We start from the raw sequence: 26461 nt of genomic DNA on the forward strand, positions 1-26461 counted from the left end.
GATGACATGAGCGCCGGTAGGCTCGGTCTGGGACATGCTGCCTGACAGTGGGCGCAATCGGCGGCCTGAACGAAGCTCCAGCGGGTAGAGCGGGCTGCGGGAGGTAAGAGGACCGAAAATCCACCTCCACCACGTATGAAGTCTTGGTAGTCTGGGTTGCGACAGCGTTTAATTGAGGAAAGACCTCGCAAAACGAACGGGCAGAGCCAATACACAGACGATGACGATGATGATGAACCAGAGTGGCAATGAGGACAAAGAGACAAGCGGATGATGGTGATTGTGATCATGCAGGGATGAGGACGATGCAAGTAACAAATGCCCACAATATATATATATATATATAGAGTCAAGTTATCCTCGATGCTGCTGATATATTTGTTAATTGTTCGTCAGTTATTGGGTGTGCAGTAACTTTCATATGACAATGATAAGTGCTAACGTTTTTCGTTCGCAGTGTGGCGAACATAGGCGTTCTACATATAGGATGGCTTCAAAAGCATTATTCGAAAGTGTTTTTTTTTATAAAACCCCACTTTCTTTTCTGAGGTCGTAGAAGCAATAATTTTGGGTGAATAAATGATTTTTGTTAATTTTTCTAAGTTTGGGCATACACGGGTTAATAAAATGCGCATACCATAATCGCATCAATATTATTAGCCCAGCGTTCGGCTTAAACACGCCTCACAAGTGTTTAGAACGCCGCTCATGCTATCCAAATTTCTAAGGGTACAACACCTGATACGATGATTCTTTATATACGCGCGATGAAACAACTTTATCAGCATAGAAAGTTTGGAAGACACCAGCCGACATGGCTGGGCTATATCGCGGCAGCAATATGAAAGAGCCTGCGCTTACCGTGATGCTGGCCAGTTCTGTTGATATGCTGCAGCCAAAGGTGCCGCAGCTTCCTTTCTTTCGGCAACACGTGAAATTCGGAGTACTTTCGTTTCGAACTGTTGCTGAAGCATCCAGGAACACATGCGAATCCACCCATCGAGTAAAATGAAGGAAAGTCAATAGGCAAGTTTAGAATAGCGCACCGAAGACCTTTGCGGTGCGGTCGTTGCCACTGCACGTGCGTTTTAACGCGAGCCGCCGTTCGTTCTTGCGGTCCGTCCGCAGAAAATCCGAAATAGCGTGCGGCCCGCAAGGCTCGCAAAGGGCTGGTGCCGAGGCTATGTGTAGCTTCCGTGCATTTGGGTTTGCGGGGAGGCTAAATTTCCTAGATGTTTCCCCAGGGGGTTGGCAAATGCTATTCTAAAATTCACATGGTGCCTGCAACGCCACCGAACTTTTTTTTAAACCTCACTAATAAATCTCACTTTGATGCGGTCCGCCGCAGCAACGAATACATGGGTGCGTGTACGGATGATTATAACTACCGGCATGCATCACGGCAGCGGTGGCATAGTGAAACTAGCCGGTGACATAGGCCTAATCGGGACATACCGAAATACTTCGAGCAAGCAAGTCACGAAACGCGTGCAACCTTTAAAGCCGGCTGTCAAGTACTCACGGGGAACGTAGGATTCAGCGTTAAAAATATAGCTCCATCTCGTCTAAGCTGTTTTATGCTAGAACCGATTGTTTTGTAGCTGATGACGAAGAACGCGATGCGCGTGCAACATCTCTTTACTTCTTCGTTCTGTCTCGTCTGGGTCACGCAATTTTCATCTTCATTAATTGTGTTTATTTGGTGCGCGCAAATGAGACGTGGCGCCCGACATGTTACGTAATTCTGAAGAACGTTTTTTGTTCCAAGGTCCTCTCTTCTGTGGCGTATGGAGAATTTGTGACACACTTAAAAGTATGCATTTAAGTTGCGACTTAGTTAAGCTGCGCAATCATATAAGGGTTGCTATATAAAGGTGCAGAATGAGGACAATTTCCATTTTGTTTGGTAGTTTAAAAGAATTCAGACAATAATAGGTTAAGGGGTTAACGACAGCACCCGGACATTAGCGGCTACATAGATAGATAGATAGATAGATAGATAGATAGATAGATAGATAGATAGATAGATAGATAGATAGATAGACAGACGCCAAAAGTGCTTGCAGTACGCAAAGAAATGCTTCGCATTTAAAACATAATGGGGCAAACCCAGACGTCAAGTCATATGTAGGAAAGCAGCTATGATTTTAGAGCAATGCGCAATTCGAATTGCGCAAAAGTAACCAATTCTGACACGAAACGCGAATGTTGTCATTTAAGTAACTTCTTAAGGACGCCTACGCAGTGCTGCCCACACACACACAAGTTGTGGGGCTCTACGCTGAATAAACATGACAGAAGCATTCCGACCACATATAGCGATACAATGTGTAATCTGGTAAGCATACAGATAGGAAGGGAATGCGCTCTTACCAGGTAGTAAAACAGGCAAACTGGACCTATAAATAGAACTCGCACACAGGAAAACAAGCAAATAACAATAATGAACTGAAACAACACCGGTCACTCGCTTTATTAGCCCATATCCCCAAGCTGCTTGTCGACAATTCACTCTGCTGGCTACCAGACGGGCATCGCGACGATGTCCTGTATCCACGTAAGCAGGGCCGAGACGTCCGAGAAGACGAAGGGAGATGACCTGAAGCGGGTCTCGTTGCCCCATGAGACGACGCCCACCAGGGTCCACTCTCCCGACGAACCCTTGCTCATCAAGGGGCCACCAGAGTCGCCCTGTGAGGAATGAGGAGAAAAAGAGAGCGAGTAAAAAACAAAAACAAGAGAGGTGGCTCTTCAGAAACTCCACTGCGGTTGTAGTCCCTATTCCGGGACCCCATTAGAACAGCCGCAAGCTTAGTCCTCCGGACCAGGACCCTTTGGGCCTGAAGGTCATAGTGACCGGGCACGGCCGCCTCTCACTCCTCTCGGGTTGGGTTAGGGCAGAGGGGGGGAGGGGGGATAGCTAAGGCGACACCACCAACGATGCTCACAGCTGTACGAACGAGACGGGCGAATATCAAGGCGAAAGAGTGGGACGCATCATCTAGCACGGAGATGGACCATCGTCACAGCACGGAGTGATGCGAGAGATAATCATGCAACGACGTCATCATGTAACATCATCTAGGCGCTACAGATTGCCAAATTTCGCGACATCATTGTCACTTTTGTCACCTTGGAGCGTGACAAACGTGGATCGCACTTACTAGATTCCGCGTGTTCATATGTCATCTTCCTTCGTCCTAGTTTGTTACTGTCAAAAGCAATCAAACACGACTTCGCTTCAAATAGGCATGCTAGTGGTAGTCCATCCATAGTGTGCCATCGAGACGTCACACGGTGACATCTTCGCAGGAAGTCGTCGTGACGTCAAGTCAACGCCGATGCTGAACGCACTGCAAGTCCACTTGAGGGGCAGAAAGATTGCAAAAACTTCTATTTCGGAGGAAGTGCTCAACAGGGTTAGGCGAGAAAGTTTTTGTGGAGAAGAAGGGGATGGGGATGGTACAATTGAGCGAGATAAAAAAAAACGAGGAAGGCCATGGTTTCTGTGATCGAGGCAGTTTAGACTCACGCATAAGAGACCGGGTGACACTCTGCTATGCTGAGTATATTTTGACTAACCTGTCTATCTGCATCGTATTCACCACCATTCACCCCAACCAGCCCCACCCATGCTCCCATAGGCTAGTAGAACCTAACTTGTCCTACTCACGCACATAATTCTACTGACATTCGCGAATTGAATTAGGCGAGTACACTCGCGATCACCATCACCTGCCTTCATTAACACTTGCGTTATCCGGCACTCGCCCGTGCTCCCAATAAAACACGCCTTTCGATCACGTTCTTAACAATGCATGTGAAAAAAGTGGCGAGGGAAAATTGCGCGCATCATACTCGTTGAAGAACACGCCCAAAGTGTGTGCCTGGATCATGGTGGTAGGGTGAGGGTTATGAAGTGCTTAGTGTGGAAACTTGAGCATATTGGTAGGACATAAAAAAAAATCCACGCGTTTCCACGAAATGAATTTGATGACGAGTGGACGAGGCTAGGTTCTACTAACCATAATGTTCAAGTTGAAGTCACCCACTATATATAAAAGATTTGTGCTGGTACGTGTCTTACATTTTTCCGTCACAATTATGATAATTACTAGTCTGCAGTTAAACTTCCTTTCCGTCTCAACTACGGTTTCAATCACCTATGTGCTGGTGTCCAAATGCTTGCACCACGCAATAATACTGCTCTATTACATGTAGTACTATAGAGACTGTATACAGTATGCACGTGTTTGTAAAGCATGAAAGATATTTTCACTGAATTTACGAGCACAGGAATTTATTTTCTCTGTGTTCCGAAGTAGACGCATGGTTGTGTGGTATAGAGCAGCTGCTTGCCACAAAAAAGGTCTGGTTTCAATCCTCTACCAGAGCCAGGGTATTTTATTATGTATTTTGTTTCCATATTTCTTAATTTTACGTCATGGACAACGTGATTTTTCACTCAGAATAAACGACACCGAGGCCGCGATTCCTGCGAAACGAGCTTTTTAACGCTGTCGCGTAAGAAAATAGAAAGCGTTTGGGGGGAGGGGGGGGCGAACTTCGGAGCAACACAATCTACAGAAGTACAGAATTGTAGTAGGCCTGTTGCATAGAAACGTACCATGCTCATAATAAGCGAAGTCATTTTATTTATAATACAGCTTTATTGTTAAATTTGATGCTCTGACCTACTAACGTATGAAGCCTGAAAAAAGAAACAATAACGCGTAAACGCACACGTGCTCCGCTTTCAGAAAAAAAGACGCAATTACATTCCAATCGCACTACGAGCAAAAGACGCTTAACTACATTCCCCCTCCGTTCTTCCAAGCATTGTCCCCATTCGATTTCCATTTCATTTCGGGGTCGCGAAAATGTAGAGTGATTCTAGAGTGGTGCCCATTCCGAAGGGGCGACTCAGTAACTCTGTTCACATTCACGCATCTCCCCGTGACAACGGACACCGTTGTCATGGGTGGGCCGGCCTTGGTCCATAGGGATGCTTCGGCTCGAAAGAGCTTCCGAACTTTCCCATACAAAACCAACGTTACATGAATAAAGCTATCGGAAACTAGAGAGGGGCGTGAGCATGATTACATCGACTGAGCAGAAGATGGCGACGGTGTTAATTAGTGAAATGGAAGTTTTATTGTACACGTAACTTGTACATAAACAAACGAAACGCTGAAAACAAGTGAAAACAGTGTATACATCTTACAAAGGAGAACTCGAATTCAATTCATTCATGTGTATCTGAATGTTACAAGAAAACCAGAAATCGATCGAGTTATTGACATTTCAGATAATTCCACGTATGCGTGCGTACTAGAGTGGGCGCATGGTTAGTTCGGAACTGGAAACTCCAGCTGTCCCTTCCTCACTCTGAAGAAACGTGTGTGCCATTGTCGATTGAAAGTCTCTTCGCCATGTCTTTCCAGCTGCTCATCAAGGTAATTTCACACCACGAGTAATATTTGTGTGTTCAGCAAAAGCGTTTCACAATTTTGAGTACTTGAACCTCCACTATCGGAACCACACTGGGAATTTGCTCGTCGTACGGCATCTGTTGGAGCCAATTAGAGCTGTCTTTTTGCTTAAAGGCTATTGTACACGCCCAGAGAATGTCCTCAGGTTACTAGCAATAAATCTGTGCTCTGAGTAAGCTTAAACTCTCTGGCGAAAATGAGCGCACTAAGTGCCCTGCATAGACGTTCGTCAACGGCTTTTGTCTTTTGGCATAAAGTACGCTTATCGAGAGTCTTGTGTCAGATCTTTGGCCATGTAGGTACTGACTTTCCGCAAATGACTCCCCGTAGCAAGCACGGTTCATTCATTCATTCGTTCATTTTTATTTTAGAAAAATATTCATGCATATTCACGAAGCGAATTGTAACAAGTGCGTGAAGCTATCTAAGGTCCATAATGTCGATGTTCAATTCGCCGAATAGTATAAGAGGTCTGTACCTGTAGATGTTTTATATGGGTGTGTCGCACTTATGATTGATATTAGTCTATTAATAAACCATTTTTGTTTCTCACGTATGTTAATTGAGCGTCGCCTCATATTTGTGTCACAAAGTGACATGAAGAATCGATGACAAAGTTAGGTCCTAATGTTCATAATGACAATGTTAAAGTCCCCGACTAGTACAACAGGCTTGTTCTTGTGCGAGTTTCATGCTGTTTGGTCACAATTACGATAAATATTAGTCTATCGTTAAACTTCTTTTGTGTCTCAAATTACCGCACGTTACCTTGTGACGTACAGACACTGGACAAGCCCCGCCACCCTGAAACTGCTTCGCCCACAAAAAGATCCGTGAGTGATTTGTACTATCGCGCTCATTATGAGCCACACAACGTGAGCGCTTGGCTGATCGCACAGCTAGGTTGTAGGGTGGCGGTGATGGTGCCATATTTTCGCGTTCTTGAGAGCGATCTTCACGTTTCCTGCGAGCGCGCATCATGCCCACTTGCTTGCTTTAGCCTGCGAAGAGATTTTCTAGGCTGATATATCACCACTGAATAAAGCGAGGGCCATAGCAGCATGAAAGCAATAGAGCCAATGAGCACAGGCAACATATATTCTTTCCTCCAATACTGGAAAGAACCAAATCCTCCCTTCACAACTCGAAAACATGTCACGATCGGTGCCGCTCTACACCCACACAGTGCACCCGGCCATGCACTTCCGTGTTGTAGCTCACAAAGATCGCGATATCCCTTACAGACGGCGGTCAGAGAAGATGGTGGCCGGATTGCATGCTGCACAGTCCTTGGTGTCGAGACTGTAGAGGCCGAGGAAGTGGCCATAGCTTTGGCCATCAGCCAAAAGGGGAGGTCATCAGCGACTCCGAAAACGCTGTGAAAGATTATGAATCAGGTAGGGTGACGGAGACTGCCGTCCGTATATTAAACATGGTAGGAGTACCCAAAGAACAGGTTCTGCTTGTCTGGGCTCCAGCTCACCAAGGACTTAGAGGGAACGAGGAGGCTCATTCCGTCGCCCGAGGTCTCACCTACCGGTCGACCCCTGGAACCTCCCAAGTTACCGAACAAAGAAGCGAGTATATGCGCACATACTATGAAATTGTCGCACACTACAGGCTGGATCGGCAAGTATACCCGAGAGCGGACAACTCACTAAGTAAAAAAAACGAGGTTTTGTGGCGAAAGTTACAAACCGGGGTTTTTCCAAACCCCGCACTTTACAGCAAGTGGCACCCCGCAGTTTTCCAGTCCCAGTGTAAATTTTGTGATGAGGTAGCGAATTCGGTCCACATGGTGTGGACATGTCAAAGTTAAAACGATGGTTCTCACACTGTAGAATCCTGGGAGGCCCTGCTCTGCAGCCCAGATCCCAACGTCCAGCGCGACATCATCAGTCAAGCCATTGCTGCTGCCGCGTCCCAAGGAATTCCGGCCGACAGCTAGGGGCGACGGGCCATGCCTGAACAATTGACTGACTTTTTAATAAAGTTTTCTCTCTCTCTCTCCCCCTTACAGACTGCAAGTAGATACGGCATTTCAAATCATATGACCCACTCATACACTTTGATGGACTTTACTTCCTCTAAGATTGGTCATCCGTTTCCCCGCAGGGGAGGTGTATACGCCATCACCGGTTAACGTAAAAAAAAGCAAGGGGTAGAACTGGTCCTCAACGTGACTGATGCAGATTGTTTCTACGAACTGGCCTGTACGTTTTCTTTGGCGTATAGGTAAATGTTCAAGCGGGTTCCGGTCCGTGGCCTGTGAAAGCGCTTACCACACCCGGAAAGCCAGAAGACGCCTGGGCGCAGATCTGGTGCGTCAGGTTGGCGTACGAGTGCTCCTTCTGGCACTTTGCCTTGTCGATGACCTCCATCTGAGCCTCCTTGAGGAGCTCCGGCAGCTGCAGCGAGTCGATGCCTAGAAACGCAGGCACGCACAAAGAAACACACAAACAAACGTCAGCAACCGAAAGAGGCTACGACAATAGGTATGTGCCATGGACATTATATACAACCCTGCAGAGTATGAAGTTTATCGCAATTTTTTTTTCATTTAAAAGACATTGCGCACGAATACGGACGCAATAAATAAGTGAATGCGCCCCATACACGACTCTGTTAAGCATTCTGTTATTATTGGTTTTCATTCAACGCTTATTCCAAACGCAATGCAAGAAGATTGAAATCTCGTACACGTTTCCTCAGCTTCAAATTCTGTTGTGTGATTAAATGACCTGACAATATATAGTAATCTTTACGTTCTCTTCCATTCTCCTCGTGAAAAATGCAGTTGTGGTGCAAATCTAGCGCCCCATGGGCGTGTGCTTCTGTCATGCTATAGTTAACCCATTAATATAGCTAGGCTATACACGCTTGGACCTCAAGCGTTATTGATCTCATTGGGAAGTTTGTAAGACATCGATACGAAAGTAGAGGAGGTTCACGGCGTCATTTGGATCGTTGACGAGCCCGCTGGAGATCAAATTTTTTTCATCGTGATTGGCTTCTCCGCATAACAAGCGGAATGGAGTCATACGTGTCCCACCAAGTCGGTTCCGACCGGGGTCGAATCGCAATCGGAGATTCCCATATCGCAGGCGAGAAAACGTAAATAGCATGACATTTAGAGGCGTATATGGTTGCTCGACGCACAACTGGTGACATCGGGATGAAACAGGTTCACAGATCTGCTATCGACTTCTGTCGAGTGTTGTCTGCTATTCGTCCTCTGGTTCTCTCTGTAACCTCTTTTTTAACAGACACTATGAGTGCCGATTGCACACTCACTCGGTATGGTGTTGCCCCAGCCGGCGACGGTGACATGCGAAGGAAGCGGTGCACCTGCTCGGGGCAGGCACACCGGTGACAGAGGCAGCGCGGTCCGCAGTACGAGTATGGCGACGTCGTCGACGGCTCGGTCCTGGTTCACGAGGTGGCAGTTAGGGTGCTTGAACACCTTGCTCACGAAGGCAGTTGCTTGGCGGGAAGTGCGCGTCGAGCCGTAGCGGACCACGTAGCGAGGCTTGAACTCTCTGGGTAAGATAAATGTAAGAGAAGTCAATTTAGCGGGGGCATTCTATCAGCTAATGCCTTCTGCGCCGCTTCTCTATAGAAACAGACATAGATGGCAGCAACGTCAATGTTTGCCGCATGATACTCGTCAGATTATCATTCATTGCATCAAAGCTAAGATTGGTTTCTGTTCTGAAATGAAACTTTAAATTCCCGTACTTTCTCTTTCAGTGATATCTCACTGATTGAGCTTTTGCGTATCAATTTCTGTCTTTCCTTCTTCAAGTCTAGATGAATTCGAGAACTTACCATTATATGATCCCCGCATCACACCTTGCCAAGCACTTCCACATCCTGCACGATGCCTGGGTGTGCACTCAGTATAAATTCTATTTCATACTTACTTTCGTCATTAGCGTTCGTGCATGTCCAATTACGGTTCACTCGTTTTTGTGAGATTTTCCGTACATAATTGCGTCCTGTAAATTCTATCCCTTCGTCATTTCTAGTACCATATCAGAATCCCCTACTGCCTGATCTCCAGCCTGCTTCATCCCTTCCTTGGCATTGAAGGCACCCGTAGGTATAGTATGCTGTGTTCTTACCTTACTCATTGCTGTCCACGTCTTTATAGAAACTTTCAACTAATACGGCGTCATGGTTTGATGCAGGCGCATAGACCTGCACCACCTCCATCATGTATCTCTTATGCAGTTTAATTATGACACGTACCCCTCTTTCACTAATGTTATAGTGTTCCTCTGTTACCAGCTATATTTGTGCGGATAAGGGACCCCACCCCCAGTTCTCTCTTGTCAGCCAAGCCATGATAGCAAAGAACGCACCAATGCTGTGGCACCGTATAAGCCTCATATGTCCTCCTAACCTTACTGTGCGCTATTTTATCTCCTTAAACATCCTCTAGCTCCTCAAATGGCACAACTATCGACTTGCTTCACTAGATAAAGTTCTAGCAGCAAGCGTTGTCAAGTTCAGGTTCCAATGGCGGCCTTTCCTGACCCAAAGATTCTAGCACCCTCCGCATCATCGCAGGTCTGGCCGCCACCGTGGTCTGTTGCTTCGCAGCCGCTGGGGGCGTATGCAAGCGAGGCTAGCACTCTAACCACTACCCCATCGCTGCGCGTTCATATAAAAGGTATCTATCCAGAAGAAAGAGTGAACTCTCACTCGGGCAGCAGGCAGTGTCCGGCTGTGAGCACGTGTCTTCGGGTGATCATGGTTCCTCCGCAGAGAGACACAATGGTCTGCGTGTTCTTGCCCACCGTCCGGGCGGTGCTCATCTTGCTCTGAAAAAAATTAGAAACCGATGCATCAAGTGTCCCCCAAGTCAGCCTATAAGATGAATAACCCCTTATAGCCTCAATTACGTAAGTGCCGAAAAAAATCAAAACAGTTTTCTTTTACCACTTTTAAACAATCTAAAACGCAATTTTCATGCACATTTTTTGTACATTACCAATTCTTTATATGCCACAAAAGCGACGACCTTGAAACGAAAAAAAAGTACTTCAAAAATACGTAGCACGTCTTGTGCCATTTCTTGGGTGCGTACACACCAAATAACAGAATTATTAAAGATAGATCTTACGTCGCCCAGGTGAGAAAGAACAAAGAAGTGAGAGCTGTTGCATGCACTTCCCACTCTCCACCATCAGCTAGAAAACAATTGGTTCTAGCATTAAAAACCTTAGACGAGGCGGATCTTGATTTTTGGCGCTGAAAGCTACGGTCCCCGTGAAAGCTCGACCGCCGGAGCGAAAGGTGGCATGCATTTCGTGACTTGCTTGCTCGAAGTTCTTCGCTATGTCCCAAATTCGTGGCACTGGGCCGTAAGTGGTCGCCAATTGTGTTGTATCTTACCCCAATTTACTGCGCAGTCGCGTGCCTTCTCTGTTCTTTATCGCGTGACAATCATTCGCGATCAACTGGTTCCTCTTTATTTTGTGCGCTTTCAAGTGCGCGAGACGGGAGGGAGGGGGCGCAGCGTGTAGCGGGAAAGTGTGATATCCCGATAGGCGAGTTGCTTTGAAGGAATAAGTGAAGGAATAATTGTGGTGTCATGCCAAGGATGAGACTGCTTACGAAAGGGTTGGTGAGGGCTCGAATGTGTGGCGACCCGCGAAGTGATGACTGCTTCTATCTTTACCTTGTGCTTTCCTGCTCTTTATTTCTCGTCACCCATTCCCCTACAAGATGCTGCGCTGTGCTTCCTTAAGGGCTGCAGAAATAAGTGTCTTTTTTTTATTTTTCCACCTCCCCCAAGAAACCAGCCACTTGTCTTTGAACTCGAAGTGGTTAAGAGGCCCTTTAAGAACAACAAAAACAGATCATCATTTACATAGAGGCGTACACCCTTGTGGAATCTTCGACTGGTTGTCTCAGAGTGCCCAAGAGCACACTGACGACATATTTCACGTTCGGCTGGTCAATATCTAGCACTCTGACTGCATTTGGCTGGTTATTTCGGAGCACCATGCTCTAGCTCATAGCGCTATGGGGACGCTCCCACTTTGACTTCGCAGCGGGACCGAGATCTGACTTTAATTGATGATATGCGGGGTTTAATGTCCCAAAACCACCATTTGGTTATGAGAGACGCCGTAGTGTAGAACTCCGGAATTTTCGACCACCTGGGGTTCTTTAACGTGCACCCAAATCTGAGCGCACGGGCCTACGGCATCTCCGCCTCCATCGTAAAAGCAGCCGCCCCAGCCAGGATCTGATCCCGCGACCTGCGGGTCAGCAGTCGAGTACCTTAGCCACAAGATCACCGTGGCGGGTCAGGCGATTCAAGTGAGTTTCGGGAAGAAGCGATCATGAAAAAACATGAACTCGATGCAATATCCGGCCCTGGCATGGGACGCTAGATCTATGCGCAGCGGTGAGTGGAGGACATTTCACTTAAACTGCCAAATACAACCTGCAAAGCTCCAACGTCGCAACAAATAGGGAGCCCTAGTAATCTTCAGCCTACGTGAACAACAAAGGCACTGGCTCAGTACCTTGCACCGCACCCGTTGCCCACGGTGCGCGAAAAACGAAACTGAAACTCAAGGTCCGTTGACAATTGTCTAGCTAATACAATCCGATTCGAAGCCTTTACTTCCCACAATTCTCATGGGGTGCATTTTCGCAGCACGAGATTTTTCTCTAGGTATTATTGTATGAAACTCCATGTGATTATCCAACACGTATGCCGTAAATGTAGTCGTTAGAGAAAAATTCGGCAGATCCCACGTGCCTGGGAATCAACGTTATGCGAAGCATGCGGAAGAAAAGTGACCATGTTGCAATTTTTTTATTGAGCGACACGTAATGAAATGACGCTAAATATATGTACAAGTGTTGCACGCATACATATATGTTGAAGAGTTGCAGATTTTTAAATAATCAGCTTTTAAATACGATGTCCTCGAACATGCTTATTAGCAAAACCAGAAGCTGATATGAAGCGCTGGTGTTCGCGAAGATGCTGGCCCTGGATACTGCTACATAAATCAACTTCAGCGCTTGGCACATAACCACAATTGACGTGAACCTGGCGTGGTGGCTGTATGAAAGGAGTACATAAGTAATGTTTATAAAATTGGGTAGGCAGAACTGTACCCACAATTGACGTTTCAGGAAGACTGGCGTCTATTTGAAAAGTAGTTCCGAGACTTGGCATATCTCTGTGGTAAAATGCTTGACTGACACGCAGAATGTTTGGGTTCGAGTCCTGCTGGGACCCCGAAATTTATTATCTACATTAATCAGGGGGTCAACGCTGCCTATGTCAGGTTTTTCTTAACGCTGACATTTTTCTACGCCTTCATTGGATCCAGGCTACTGATGGCGGGTATTGCTTCACGTTCATGCGTTAAAATTGCCCATGTGTGTTCTCGTCATTCCTCGGTTAGACACCAAGTGTCATTCACCTATGGCACCTTCCCGTATGCCAGCGGTACATACCCGCCTAGGGGTATGTGCCACTGTCTGGCGGGAAGTGTCTGACGACGCACGCGACTGGATTGGGACATTATTCATGTATTAACCAGTGCGTCATATTCGTCAAACCATCTTACCCTCCCATGCTAATTTTGGTTCACGCCAAGTTAAGGGGGTGACCACGAGAGCACCCAAATGTAAGCGGATATATATTTAAATAGATGCTCTCAAAATCGCCTATGTTAGCCAAGAAATGCTGCGCATTTAAAAGAAAAAGAACAATATTAGGAAGGGCCCCTAACCCATTACATAAGTGCCTGATGGCAGCATTCGAATCTCAACGTTCGTGTGGCTTGGTCTATTCATTTTAATTGTGCTTCAAGGCACTGTCGAAGCGAGTTCCTGAGGCCGCGTAGAAAGAAAATCGTGGCAAAGATCACATCCGTCAGGGGCCGCAAAAATTTCAACAGCTAAGAACGAGAACATTTCGTTGAGCGAAGTCGTACAATGAAATCAGATTGATTATGTTATCAGTTGGTCGGCACTTTTCTTAAATATACACATATGCTGCTAAATCATGTGTATCCAATATAACTCTTAACTTGAGCAAAGAGCAATGATTTCGGAGAAGCTTTTTTGAAGCACACTTTCCGAATATGCGGACAACTGGGAGGAAGTGCTTGACCGGAAGTGCATCTCAAGGAAACAGTAGAGACACTCATTTCTTTTGCCACCAAGAGATACTAATAACGGTGCAACTGTGCGGTGCTCTTTGCGCATGTTTTGCGTTTACTATCGAAGGCACCAGCACCACTACCCTCTCATCCAAACAGAATGATGCCGCTTCCCTCCGAAATAAGTGAACGCTAAAAGCTGCGAAAGTCGCGGCAGTTCATCCTTGCTGAGGCGACCTCGTGGACACTATGGGAACACAGTCGATGAATGGACTCACCATTTCAGTCTTGAGGATGGAGCAGGAGTCGGTGCCGTTCTGGTCGAACCCATCAATGGGCGTGTAGTAGGTGGAGATGCGCACCTGAACAGTGACACGATCGCAAGCGATTAGATAAGATTAAAAAAAGAAAGAAGTAGCAGTAATGATCTCGTTGAGTTGGCTACAGAAGGGTTAGTACCATGAATCTAGGACAAACGAGTTGAATGCAAAAGCCGCGCTTATTTCAAAACTCCGAGGTGTACGCAGAAAATTGAAGGTTTTTTTTTTAAAAGAAACCTCATGCTTCATCATCGTGATATAAAATAATGTGCCCATATGTGAAAACACGGAGAAGTAAATACACGACCAGTGCTGACTGCCATCTTGTTCGCTTTACTGTGAAAATGCACCAGCCTACATTGAAAAGGGTTACGAAAAAAAAAGGGGTGGGGGGGATCGACACGCCAATGAAGCACGCGTCAAATAACAAGGCTTGTTTAGATATAGAAAAGTTAGTTGCGGGGATAGGTATACCCTTTGTCAGTTATATTCATGGAAAGCATCTAAAATATCCTGCATCTCTACATACTCCCTTCTCAAACACATAATCATAATGAACCAAGGCAACTGGGCGTCAGCACTATCCCGTGTCTACATTTGCATGTTTCCTTTTGCGCTGTTTTACCGATGGATAGAACCAACCAACTCGCATCCTGACGCCATTAGGAAGTAATGCTATATGAGTGAACTGAATCGAATCTGAATCCATCTATTACGACGACTGCCCGAGGCCACGTCAGTGCCCTTCAATATATTACGAAGCAAGGCGGATTTAACTGAAGTAGAGTGAAATTGTTAGGATAGAGCTTCTTACAATTCATATATATTATCCGCTCCATGCAAAATTGCACAGTGCCTTTTTTCCAACTTAGTATGAAAATGCTATGATTTAATCATGAGCACAAACAAATGTTCCAGTTAAATATCTATTGCCGACAAAAAAGCACGTTGGCTGCGTATCTATACGTGCTTCACTGCAAACGTCGCCAAAAGATTATAGTGTTTTGCAGGCCATACAACACAAGTCCTGGTCTCATCCAAGAGATATGCCACTGCTTTAGATATAGGCGCCATCTGGCAGTGGCCTCCGGAAACACGAGCTTGCACAGAACCTAGGACCATTGCCAGGTGGCAGCACCATATATAGTCAGCAGAGAGGTTCCACACGCTTCGACGTCGGCTTCTCAGCTAAGAATTCAGATCAAAAAATTATTGTCGAAGCAAAATAACAAAAAAGGTACACTTTTCTCATACGACATTTCGCTGTAGCGCACGAGCATCACCACTTCCATTGTTGCAATTATTGTTAAAAGTCAGGGAACGCATTGCGTTATTTTGCGCTAAATATTGCCCAACATCTTTCCAACAATTTCTTCCCTTGTACAAAACTCCATGCCAGGATAATAAATGTAACTGACCCGAGAATCATGCGAAAACGCCCGACAGTGAGACACGACAAAGCTTTAATGAATGTAAGAATATATTTGTTTGGATCGATACATTACAAAATTGCCGGACAGAGAGAAGAAGAGAGTGAATGAAGACAGGACAGTGCGGTTACTCCTAAGCTTAGGTGGGCAAGAATTGTGTAGCTCACTCAAACTCACTCATGAAATATATTTGGACCTTGAGACTCTCACTCGGACTTATAATCACCAAAATATTGCTCACTTGGACCGGCTCGGACTCAGACTTACAGCTACATCTTAGCCTGAGTGAGTCGAAGTGAGCCAACTCACAAGTGAGTTTGGCGAACTGTGCTTCCAGGAAAGCGAATCATCCTTTCTGCACTTTCTTCGTCCACGACATTCTTAGTGCGCTGGAAGTGTCGCCATGACAATGTAAGCGCAATAAAATTTGTTCAAATCACGAGCGGTTTGTTGATTCGATACATATATAAACCGAAACAACAGGCTGACCATTATTCACATTATTTTGCATTCATAATTGTTTCTATAGAAACAATATTGGATGGAAATTTTAGCTTCATCCTATCTCTGTGGCAGACTGTGTATGCTATGACGATTGAATGTAATAGAAATTGTTCAACGAACCACCCACGGGTACTTGTTGGTGGACAGCGTGCTGCCGTCGACCACCTTGGTGTCTGCATTCTGACCGCATCTCCGTTGTACTGCGAAAGAAAAAAAGCGAGGAGGAGTGGTTGCGCGTGTACGACTGATAAGGCAGGATTGGCCGCCCCAATACGATAACATTTGATGAGAGTGCGTAGTAAGCACTCATTGGGATCTGCAGGAAAACTATGTGGGTTTGGCTGCCTATTTAGGTATACATACAAGAAGCTGCAAAAAGCTTAAATATGCAAAAAACTCTGCGAAATGAACAGTCTGCACGCTCACTCGCTGGTCACTTGACGTTCTCACTGTAACTAATTTGCTGGCACTTTTATGTGGTTGCAGGTAATAATAATTTTTGTGATTTTGTGAGTCAAAACTACAATATAATTATGACACATGCTGTAGTGGCAACTCCGCATGAATTCTGACATACCGCGTTTCTTCGACGCGCGACCGCATCCACTTACATTGTTATCTGTTTTTCAGCATCTCCCCTGGGATAGATTTTCTTTCCCCTCGATCAATAACTGAACCCTCAACCTCAAGATTGGCGCAATACCTCATGCGCCAAGCTACCACGGCCAGTTCGATGCGCCCTGCCATGCTTATTCTCCCCTTATTAAACGCAGTCACGTATTTACCCGTCAATACGTCACGTAAATACTTGCTCACTCACTCACTCAAATAAACAAATGAGTAAGCGAATCAAATAAATAAATGAACAATAAATAAATAATTAATATTACAACTCGCCACAGAATGCCGGCTTTACGAAATACTAAAAACGCAAGAAACACATTATATTGAGCATATACATACGATTACCCAATAACCAAGTGTTAACAATGTGCGTCTCACCTCTGACTGAATCCACGCTTGGTTCTCCCTGCGTCACCTGCACATGAAAAAGTTTATGAATCCCGTAGTCTGTAGTCACACTAGTTATTACGTAAAATGGCACGATATTGCCTGGCACGTGTAACCACGCAACGAGGCATCGCAAAGAGATACCGCTACAAAGAACACAGACTTATCCGGATGCATCCGTTTATACCACTGCTTCAGGTACCACGTTACAACTCAGGCCGTGACTGGTACCGCGTAATTTTTTCTTTCGCTCGTAATTCAGTAACCTACTCGTAACCAATTCGTAACATTTTTCGGTAATGTGAGCTGTCGCGTTACGTTGCTTTTTATTCCAATTATCCCAGGAGGCTTACACGAAACTCCTTCGTTCAGTAATCGCCACCGTGCCTACAGCTACTTTTACGACGCAGAAGCCGACTGCTACCGCAGTGCCAGTTGTTCACTACAGGAGTATCGTGTAATGCGTTGGTCGAGCGCCTATACATACCGTAGCTGCGGACGTATTCACTAAAGTACTAAAGTAACTCTTGCTTGCCCATGATCCCTGCAGTTCTAGAGCACTGTTTATCAGTTCCGTTATCGGAAGAAAATTCGTTTCTGCCTGCTCCTAATTGGACAAACGTTTTTTGTTGTTGAACCCTTGAGCGAGCGAGGCTGACTTACAACACCATCACAGAAACGCTGGCAGTTTAGCGGTAATAATACACGATAAAGAGCCACCAGTAATTATACCACAAAAATGCTTCAGACCATGCCTCATGTCTGTAGCCTGTCCGAATAAAGCTCTAATAATTGGGGCATGAATAACCCGAGTACACCGTTTGGCGAAGTTACAAAGCTTAACTCCACGTGATGCCGTGATACTCCATTAGGTTCGTGGGCAGCGTGTTTCAGGTCCCTGACATCAGCGATCGATGGCAGAGAAAGTTTTGAAGGTTGAGACCCTTCTCACGAGATTGCAGTACTTCGCATACATATATGCCCAACAGAGTGGGGCACATTCCCGTAGTAAGCAGTGCTACTTCCGCAACAGTACTCCCTTAATGCTCAAAAATGAGTACTCTGCCATGGCCGCTTAAAAATAGAGTCATAGATTAACATAGTTTACTATGTTACTCTAGGATAGAGTAGCCTTCACTCGGCATCTTGTGTGTGGTCAACAACTTAGAGTACCTGATATTTTTCTGTAGGAGAGCAAAGAGCCGTCCCGCGGGCCTCACATTTACCTCGCTGAGGGCCAAAAAAACGAAAACAACCGACAGCTAAATCACCTGTAAATCCCACGACTGCACCAAAACATGGAGTACGAATATACTGTTAAACAGTCATCTATGTGTTCTTGGTTCCGGGAGGGAAGCATGCATGTCATATGGACTGTATGCAGGGAAAACGAGCGCAATTTTAAGCCCTTATTGTGTTTTCTTAAGAAAAAAAGGTAGCTTTTACTTTGTATTCAGCGCAGCGTTGGAAAGAATAGAGCAATAAAAAGATAGCTTGCATGCGCAGCTTCAATAGGTGCTGTTCATTTCCAACTCCAAACTTTGACTAACTAACTAACTAACTAACTAACTAACTAACTAACTAACTAACTAACTAACTAACTAACTAACTAACTAACTAACTAACTAACTAACTAACTAACTAACTAACTAACTAACTAACTAACTAACCAACTAACTAACTAACTAACTAACTGACTAACTAACTAACTAACTAACTAACTAACTAACTAACTAACCAACTAACTAACTAACAAAATAAATAAATAAATAAATAAATAAATATCAAAAATATCATTCACGCACGTTAAAAAATTTGGGGAGCCGAGCTTCGCCATAAAATATGCAACGCACGCCATAACTATGATCGGATGACCGGAGGCTTTTGTGAGAAAGATAACACATGATAATTACCTGCCAAAGAGCGTCATATGCTGTTTGATAAATGAAAATAAATAAGCTGCTTTATTCTGATTCAAGTTTTATCATGAGACTGTGTAAAGTATCCTGGAACCTCTATGCCGGCTCAAACAAAAAACTGTCCATCCACCTGTGTCGTGCAAGACTCTCAGCCGGTGTATTGATGGCGTCTCGATCGCCACCCACCGAGAAAGGTTTCTGCACGTAGCTTTGTTTTACGTTTCCTCCAAGATCAGATGCATCTCAAGTACCTTACTTTGCGCTGCCTCCGTGATCAGACCCCCCCTGAACAAGTTCTGATGCGATCTGGTCACATCATCCCAGGACATCAAGGTGACATCAGCCATTTTGGTGATCAGTGGTATTATCTCGTGACCAAGTTTTTCATCACTCGTACCCGACGCCGCTGGACGTCGAGGGTTAAGCTTCGCGTTTAATGAGGCGTCTAAGGCTTTCGTCTTAAAAATTCTTACGAAGCTTCGTAGGGTTTTAACAAAGGGCGGGAAAGAAAGGATATACGACATACACAAGGTCTCCTATAGGGTCTATCCCTTCTCTCTTGTGCTTTGTGCATGCGCTACGACGCTCAACAAAAGAAGAGTGGTTAGGCCAATACGGGATCGTTAAAGTAAGTCAGAAGTCTCAAAGACCGGGTGCGTGCAGCTCTCGATCTCGGGCCCACCCGGGACGATCGTCGTCCCATACACGTTTCTTTTTACTTTTCCTAAAGAGCATTTCATGAGCTACACAGATTTATCTTCTTGCTTCTAAGGCTTATTTCGTGAGACAACCCAAGCGGTCACCGTGTGTTAAAATCAAACCACGGAAGAAACAAACAAACAAACAAAATGAACACTTGGCGTAGAAGAGCGAAGGATTACAAGGAAAGGAAGGCTATTTATAAGTATTGCAGTACACGTCTTGCAGTACATGCGGCCGCATTCCACTTTTCGAGGAGGCAGACATCATGGTATAGGGCAAAGGGCAGACGTGAAAGATAGATCGTATTGAAGCGAAACAAATTAAGATCACCGCAGAAGCGTGTACCAGTGCACCTTCGGTGCATCTAACTTTGAAGGAAGTAAACTTGCCTCAAAGCAGTTAAGCCTGCATACTGATTAAACATACCCCCTTCGTGTTATCATAGATCGTTAACGTGTTTTTTTACCCAAATACTTGTTTTTTTTATTGAGTGACGATCTGGTGTGACTGTGCCGGCGCATTTGTTTTAGTGGTGAGACGCTTTCCGAAATGAACTCAGTTGCAGGTTGAGCGTCTTTCTTCTAAGTAGTCTTCCTTTCCTTCCGAGCATTCGCTTTTCTATGCAAAATATCAAACCAACTATCGCTCGGCAATTCACTGCATTGAAAACACACACACACACACACACACACACACACACACACACACGCACGCACACGCACACGCACACGCACACACACACACACACGCACATTTCATAAGCAGCGTCCACATTTCTGTCATTCTGGAGATCAGTAATTAAGGTTCAAAAGTCTCGCATCACTGAAGGTGCAGTACTTGGGTTTCAAAATCTGGCATGACCAAATTATCTGTAATTAAGTTTTAAAGTCTCGCATCACTGAGTGGGTAGTAATTAAGGTTCAGTATCTCGCATAACTGAAGGGGCAGTAATTAGGTTCAATATATGGCATGACTGAATTAACTGTAATTAAGTTTTAAAGTCTCGCATCACTCAAGGGGCCGCAATTAAGGCTCAAAAGTCTCGCATCACTGAGTGGGCAGTAATTAAAGTTCAAAGTCTCGCATCACTGAAGGGGCAGCAATTAAAGTTCTAAGGTGTCGCATCACTAAAGGGGCAGTAATTAAGGTTCAATATCTGGCATGACTGAATTAACTGTAATTAGGTTTCAAAGTCTCGCATCACTGAAGGGGCCGCAGTTAATGTTCAAAAGTCTCGCATCACTGAAGGGGCAGTAATTAAGGTTTTAAAGTGTCGCAATACTAAAGTGGCAGTGATTAAGGTTCAATATCTGACATGACTGAATTAGCTGTAATTAGGTTTTAAAGTGTGGCATCACTGAGTGGGCAGTAATTAAGGTTGAAAGTACTGCAACACAGAAGGGGCAGTATTTAAAATTGAAAGTCTCTCATCACTGAGTGGGTATTAATTAAGGTTCAAAGTCTCGCATCAATGAATGGGTATATACTTCAAAGTCTCGCATCACTTAAGGGGCAGTAATTATGGTTCCATATCTGGCATGACCGAATTAGCTGTAACTAAGTTTTTAAGTCTCGCATCACTGAGTGGGCAGCAACTAAATGTTAAAGTTCCACATCACTGAATGGGCAGCAAATAATTTCAGTCTCACATCACTGAATGGGCAGTAGTAATTAAGGTTCCAGGTCTCACCTCTATGAAGGGGCAGTAATTAAGTTTCAAAGTGTCACATCACTGAAAGGGCAGTAACAAAGGTTCAAAAGTCTGGCATCACTGAAGGGTCAGTAATTAGGGTTTAAAAGTCTCACATCACTGAATGAGCAGTAATGAAGGTGTAGAGTCTCGCAACACTGAAGTGGGAGAATAGCTGAGTTCATACAATGTAGTAATTAGGTGATCTACTTAACGTGCTGATCCAGTCAAGCACTATAGGAAAACAGGAATTTTTTTAACGGTCGGTAAATCAAGCCAGTTTTGCAGAAGTGGTGTCAAGTGGGAGGGAATTGCGGAGATGGACAGCATTCTCCGTTTCACTTCGTTTTTTTCTATTATTCTCTATCTCGTTCTCTCTTTTTTTCTACTTTTCTGTCTTTTTTTCTCTATTTGTTTGTATTACCTTCTATTTTCTTCATATTTGCCTTGTCGCTACCCGGCCCCGGCTTCTGACAAAGAAGCTCCTCTCCCCCCCCCCCCTCCTTTGAAAAAGATATTTGCCTACGCTCTTGGGCATTGGTAGTATACCAGCCTCCTAATGCACAACTAAACAAATGGAAACTGTCTGCCAACATAAAAAAGAATAAAGTGAACCTTCTAAAACTTCGAAGAAGTTTTACCTTCATGCTCTGGTGCCTCATAAAAAATTATGAGGTGCTAAAAAGCTTAGTTGAACGGGGTTTGTGACGCGTTGTGTGTAGATTATTCAGCTAAGGCATGCAGCAGCCCGATGATACCTGTTTTCTCATTTTGCTCGCACCCGTGAATAAAAAAAAACGTCGATTAAAAAAAGATTTTCTCACTCGAGGCCCTACTCTCGAAAAACTAAACTCTAGCGCATCTCGAATGAGTGTTGAAGTGCTACAATGCGCACGCCGAGGAGGGGCCGAGCTCTTCCGTTAAATATGGTAAGCTTTGGGGGAGGGGGGGGGCGAGCGGGGGCTTGTTTTCGCTCCTGTTTATTGCTTTAAGCACTGTCAGTATCGATACGTTGCCTGAAACCTCGCGTCAAAAAGCCCTCGTAAATGGCTGATGCGAAAAACGCCTCTTTTTGAACTTCAATGTTAGCTAACACCTTGTTCAAACCTGCACCCTACTAACACAACGCAGATCTTGCAGGAGACGTCATTTCGTAGATTCGGCACCAGATGCAGCTGAGACAAGCTCTAGACCCCTGCACTAAGTTTGAATCACATTACATAATAATTGTTGGGGTTTAGAGACCGCAAACAACAATATAGGTATGAGAGACGCCGCAGTGGAGAGCTGTGCATATTTCGACCACCTGGGGTGCTTCAACGCGCTCTCGAATCGCAGTGCACGGGCCTCAGGCATTTCTGCCATCAAAAAATGCAGCCGCCTTCGTAGGAATTCAATCCCGCGATCAGTCAGGACGGCAACACCATAACCAATAGAGCACAGCGGCGTGTAGCTGTACTAACACTACGCACCTCTTTTTTGAAACACATCCTTGATTTTTTTGGAAAACAAGAAAATTTTATACTCTTGAACTCGAAGTACGCGTTCTCTCGCTTTTGTATCATTTCCTAGGTGGTACACAACTTGAACTTAAGTAACTAAGAAGTGCTCGATGAGAGGACCTAACCACTCGGTGCCGATTCACCGAGCCGTTGCACGCTGTAAAGCAAGTAGCGAGCATTGATGAACAAGGCCGACATTTCGAAAGGCCAGAGCAAGTAAGGGCTCACCGCTAGCGTCCACACGTGTCCAACGAGGAGCACGACGAGGCAGAGCACAAACCGGACGGGCTCCATGTCGAAAGCCTGGAAGATTCTTCTTCTACACCACCAGAGTCGCTCGCGCCTCGCCCGGAACCGCTCCTTACCCCGGCTACACTTAAACTGATACCCACAGCGATGCTTCTGGATGCGCGAAATCGAACATTCCCGCCTATTTTTGTATACGTTGTTGCAGCGCCATGTCGCGCTCCTGTCAACAGAGGGAAAACGAAACGCACACACAGTGCTGCTATGTTGTTACAAACAAACTTGCAACGCTCTAAGGCCGAAGCACCCCGGCTGTCAGGGAATGTGGAAGAAGACGAAAACGCACGCATCAAAAACTGGTATGGCGGGAGGCTGACGAGAAGCTACTTTTCGGGCAGCGTGTCGGTGGTTGACGCGGGCGAGAACATATCAACGACCGGTAACGTGGTTTCGTCCCCGCTACGCCTGACATGTTTACGTTTTGTTTATTTATTATTTTTCAGTGCGAGCAGGGTTACGTCCTTTCGGCTGGAGCATCTTGTGCCTCGGCGAGAGGAAAGTCAAGTTTGATGTTTGGCGAGCGCCTTCGAGATTGTCAGGACGGCGTAACTTTTTTTCGCTACATTTTTTATTTGTGCTTGTTTTTCTCTCTCTAGGCTGAGAGACGATAAGAGCTGTCAAACTCCAACGAAGCTACTCAACTTTTCGTATGCAACAGACCAGCTTTTCAAGTCGCATTCATAATATTCTAACGCCCATTACAGTGCAATGGTTAAAAGATTTAGCTAACGTTGTGAATCCCTATTCACACACACTAGGCAATGAATGTTGATAATCTAATTAATTTCTGTAAATCCCAACAAGAGAAAGAAGAAGAGCACTTTTGCTTTTCTTCTTCCTATATGAAAACTATCCTGTTCATGGTCAATACCCTAGCGTGGGTATGCGCCATGTCTTAAGGGTCTTGACATGACTTGACTTGGCTAGCAACTTCAATCAGATTTATCTAGGTACAGGGCCACAAAGCAATAAAAGTAAATGAAATGGCCAAAACTTCCACGTGCTCCAGGTGCTCATTAAACAGCAACCTAGCACTGCTCATAAATGAATCCCACTGTTTTCTTTGGTTCCCGCCAGTTTTCCGGATTCATTACCTACTCTCGGGGCAGCGATTATTTCAAAATGCTCTGCGGCAAGATACTAAACGTCTCCTATATTGTCTTTCTAATTAATGTTCAATTTCAGCACATGTTTAACCACACATGACAGTACTCTTCTCGTTCTTCTTGCATGCCTCATGCCTTCGGCGACATATATGCCGCATTGTGAGCTTTCTTTTGAGTAATGAAAAACGCATGCAGAAGTAACAACCCTTTATCTACTATATTTACTCCGTAGAACAATATTTTGGCAATTGTTAAGTACAATTTTTTGTTCGAAGTTTTTTTACAGCAAGATTTGTGAGCTCTCCTAACCGTTGATTAAAGCTTGGTTTTCTCTTTACAGCAGCCTAAACTTTATCTTATAAAGGTAATTGCTTAGGCAAGCTGGTAGCTATTCATTGTTACGGTATTGTTGATCGCTTAATAGACGAACACATTGGTGATGAACTACACGAACACAAGCGGTATTGTACTGTTTCGTATTTTTATATAAATTATTTTTGTCACCACTTTTTTTGTAACCGTGAAACGTGATTGTATAAAACCGTCATGTGTTCGTGAAATAAATCTAGTTGAAGCATTGCGCTTGTGTTCGTGTAGTTCTTGGTTTCAGAACTGTTCTTTTTTTTAAGCGGCGCGCAATAACGTATCAATCAATAACAATTTGTCGTTAAACAACGATGTTGCAGAAAACAACTTCGCATAGCAACACCAGATGTATTCGGAGGGGTGATTGCGACCACGTATAACTTCCCACGTCGTCGCAGTCATAATGCTTGAAGTGGCAGATCACATTTTCAACATCGGAGCTGTAATTCGTTCCTAATATTGCCGCGAACCATGCATTGGGTTTGTTTATTTGTGTTTTGTTTTTCGGCCTGGCTGCGCCGGCCTGTGCTATCGCCGTTTTCACAGCGTTTCGAACAAACGCTATCGAACAACGCTTCAGGCGTTGTTCGATAGAAACAACGCTTCAAGCGTTGTTTGTTAGAAACGCTGTTCGAACGAACAGCATTTCTAACAAACGCTATCACGGCGTTCTCGATACAATTGGACTATTCGAGAAACCCTCGCGCCGAGGGATATAAATTCCCGCACAGCCGATGCCGCGTCATTCAATCGCCGACGCTCACTAGCGTGCCCGCCGTTTTGCTGGCCGCTGCTTCGCCGCCTGTGTATTTTTTTCAGTTGTTAGGAGAGCACAGGTTCGCTCCAATAAACTTGTTTTCCTCATAGACGACTGCGTCGTCCTTTGCTGCGTGACATCTGGTGGAGGTGCGGGGTACATGAACCCTAAGCCATTGCCAAGCCGACAAGCACGCCCTACTCGTGTCAGCCGCCGACAGCAAGGCCTTCAGCCAGAGTTTGGACCGTTCCCGGATAAAAAAAAGGAAAGAAGACGTAAAAACCACGATGATCAACGCAGGCACCATGACCAGCGCTACCAACCCTCCCGTCGTTCTGCAACAACCTCGTGAGCCCCCATCATTCCGAGGATCTCCTGGTGAAGACCCGGAAGAGTGGCTGGAGAAGCTGGAGCGCATCCGCATCTTTAACGGGTGGGATGACGAAGAAACTTTTCGTCATGTATTCTTCTATTTGGAGAATGCAGCTCGAACGTGGTTTGAGAACTATGAAGGCTTCCTAACCGACTGGACTGTCTTTAAAAGCGAATTCCTCAAAACATTCGCTACGGTTGTGCGGAAAGAACGAGCCGCCCTTTTGTTGGAGACGCGAATGCAACACCCTAACGAAGGTGTTGTACTCTTCGCTGAGGAGATGAAGATGCTGTTCCGGAGAGCTGACCCCGAAATGGCAGAAGAGAAGAAAGTGCGCTTTCTGATGCGGGGAGTTAAACAAGAGCTCTTCGCTGGACTCATCCGCAACCCCCCTAAGACCGTCGCTGAGTTCGTCACCGAGGCTTCGATGATCGAGAGGACCTTGGATATGCGTTCGCGGCAATACGATAGGCCACTCAACACCCTTTCGGTGAACCCGGTAAACGCCCCTGGATTGGCGACGGAAGACTTGCGGGAGACCATCCGCGCCGTCGTTCGCGAGAAACTGAGGAAATCGTTCCCAGCAACGCCGCAGCCCCAAGTCGGCTCCCTCACTGACGTCGTCCGCGAGGAGGTTCAGCAAGCACTGGGGAATTCCACGCCGTCGGAAGCATCTTGCGAACCACAAGCGATGACCTACTCCGCTGCTGCTCGTCGACCCCGACCCGTCCCAACCCGTTATCAAGAGGCCCCGCCGTACCGCCGCCCAATGTCGCCCGCCCGACCCCCTGTAACCCGAAACCAGGCGCCCAGGAAGACCGAGGTGTGGCGAACGCCAGATA

The 26461-nt window shown here is 45.5% G+C and overlaps 1 protein-coding gene across 1 annotated transcript; it reads right to left on the reverse strand.

Moving 5' to 3' along the window:
* Positions 1–2444: 2444 nt before the first annotated feature.
* On the reverse strand, positions 2445–23350 carry LOC119167362 (chymotrypsinogen B). Its single transcript, XM_037418835.2, has 8 exons — positions 22940–23350; positions 16890–16926; positions 16008–16087; positions 13912–13995; positions 10200–10318; positions 8787–9031; positions 7775–7917; positions 2445–2691 (listed from the first exon to the last, which is right to left on the reverse strand). The coding sequence occupies exons 1-8, from the start codon at positions 23003–23005 to the stop codon at positions 2521–2523; spliced, it is 945 nt and encodes a 314-aa protein (XP_037274732.2). The 5' UTR covers positions 23006–23350; the 3' UTR covers positions 2445–2520.
* Positions 23351–26461: the final 3111 nt, after the last annotated feature.

The sequence above is a fragment of the Rhipicephalus microplus genome, chromosome 6 (assembly GCF_043290135.1).
Source record: "Rhipicephalus microplus isolate Deutch F79 chromosome 6, USDA_Rmic, whole genome shotgun sequence".
In the NCBI taxonomy this organism is placed as follows: Eukaryota; Metazoa; Arthropoda; class Arachnida; order Ixodida; family Ixodidae; genus Rhipicephalus; species Rhipicephalus microplus.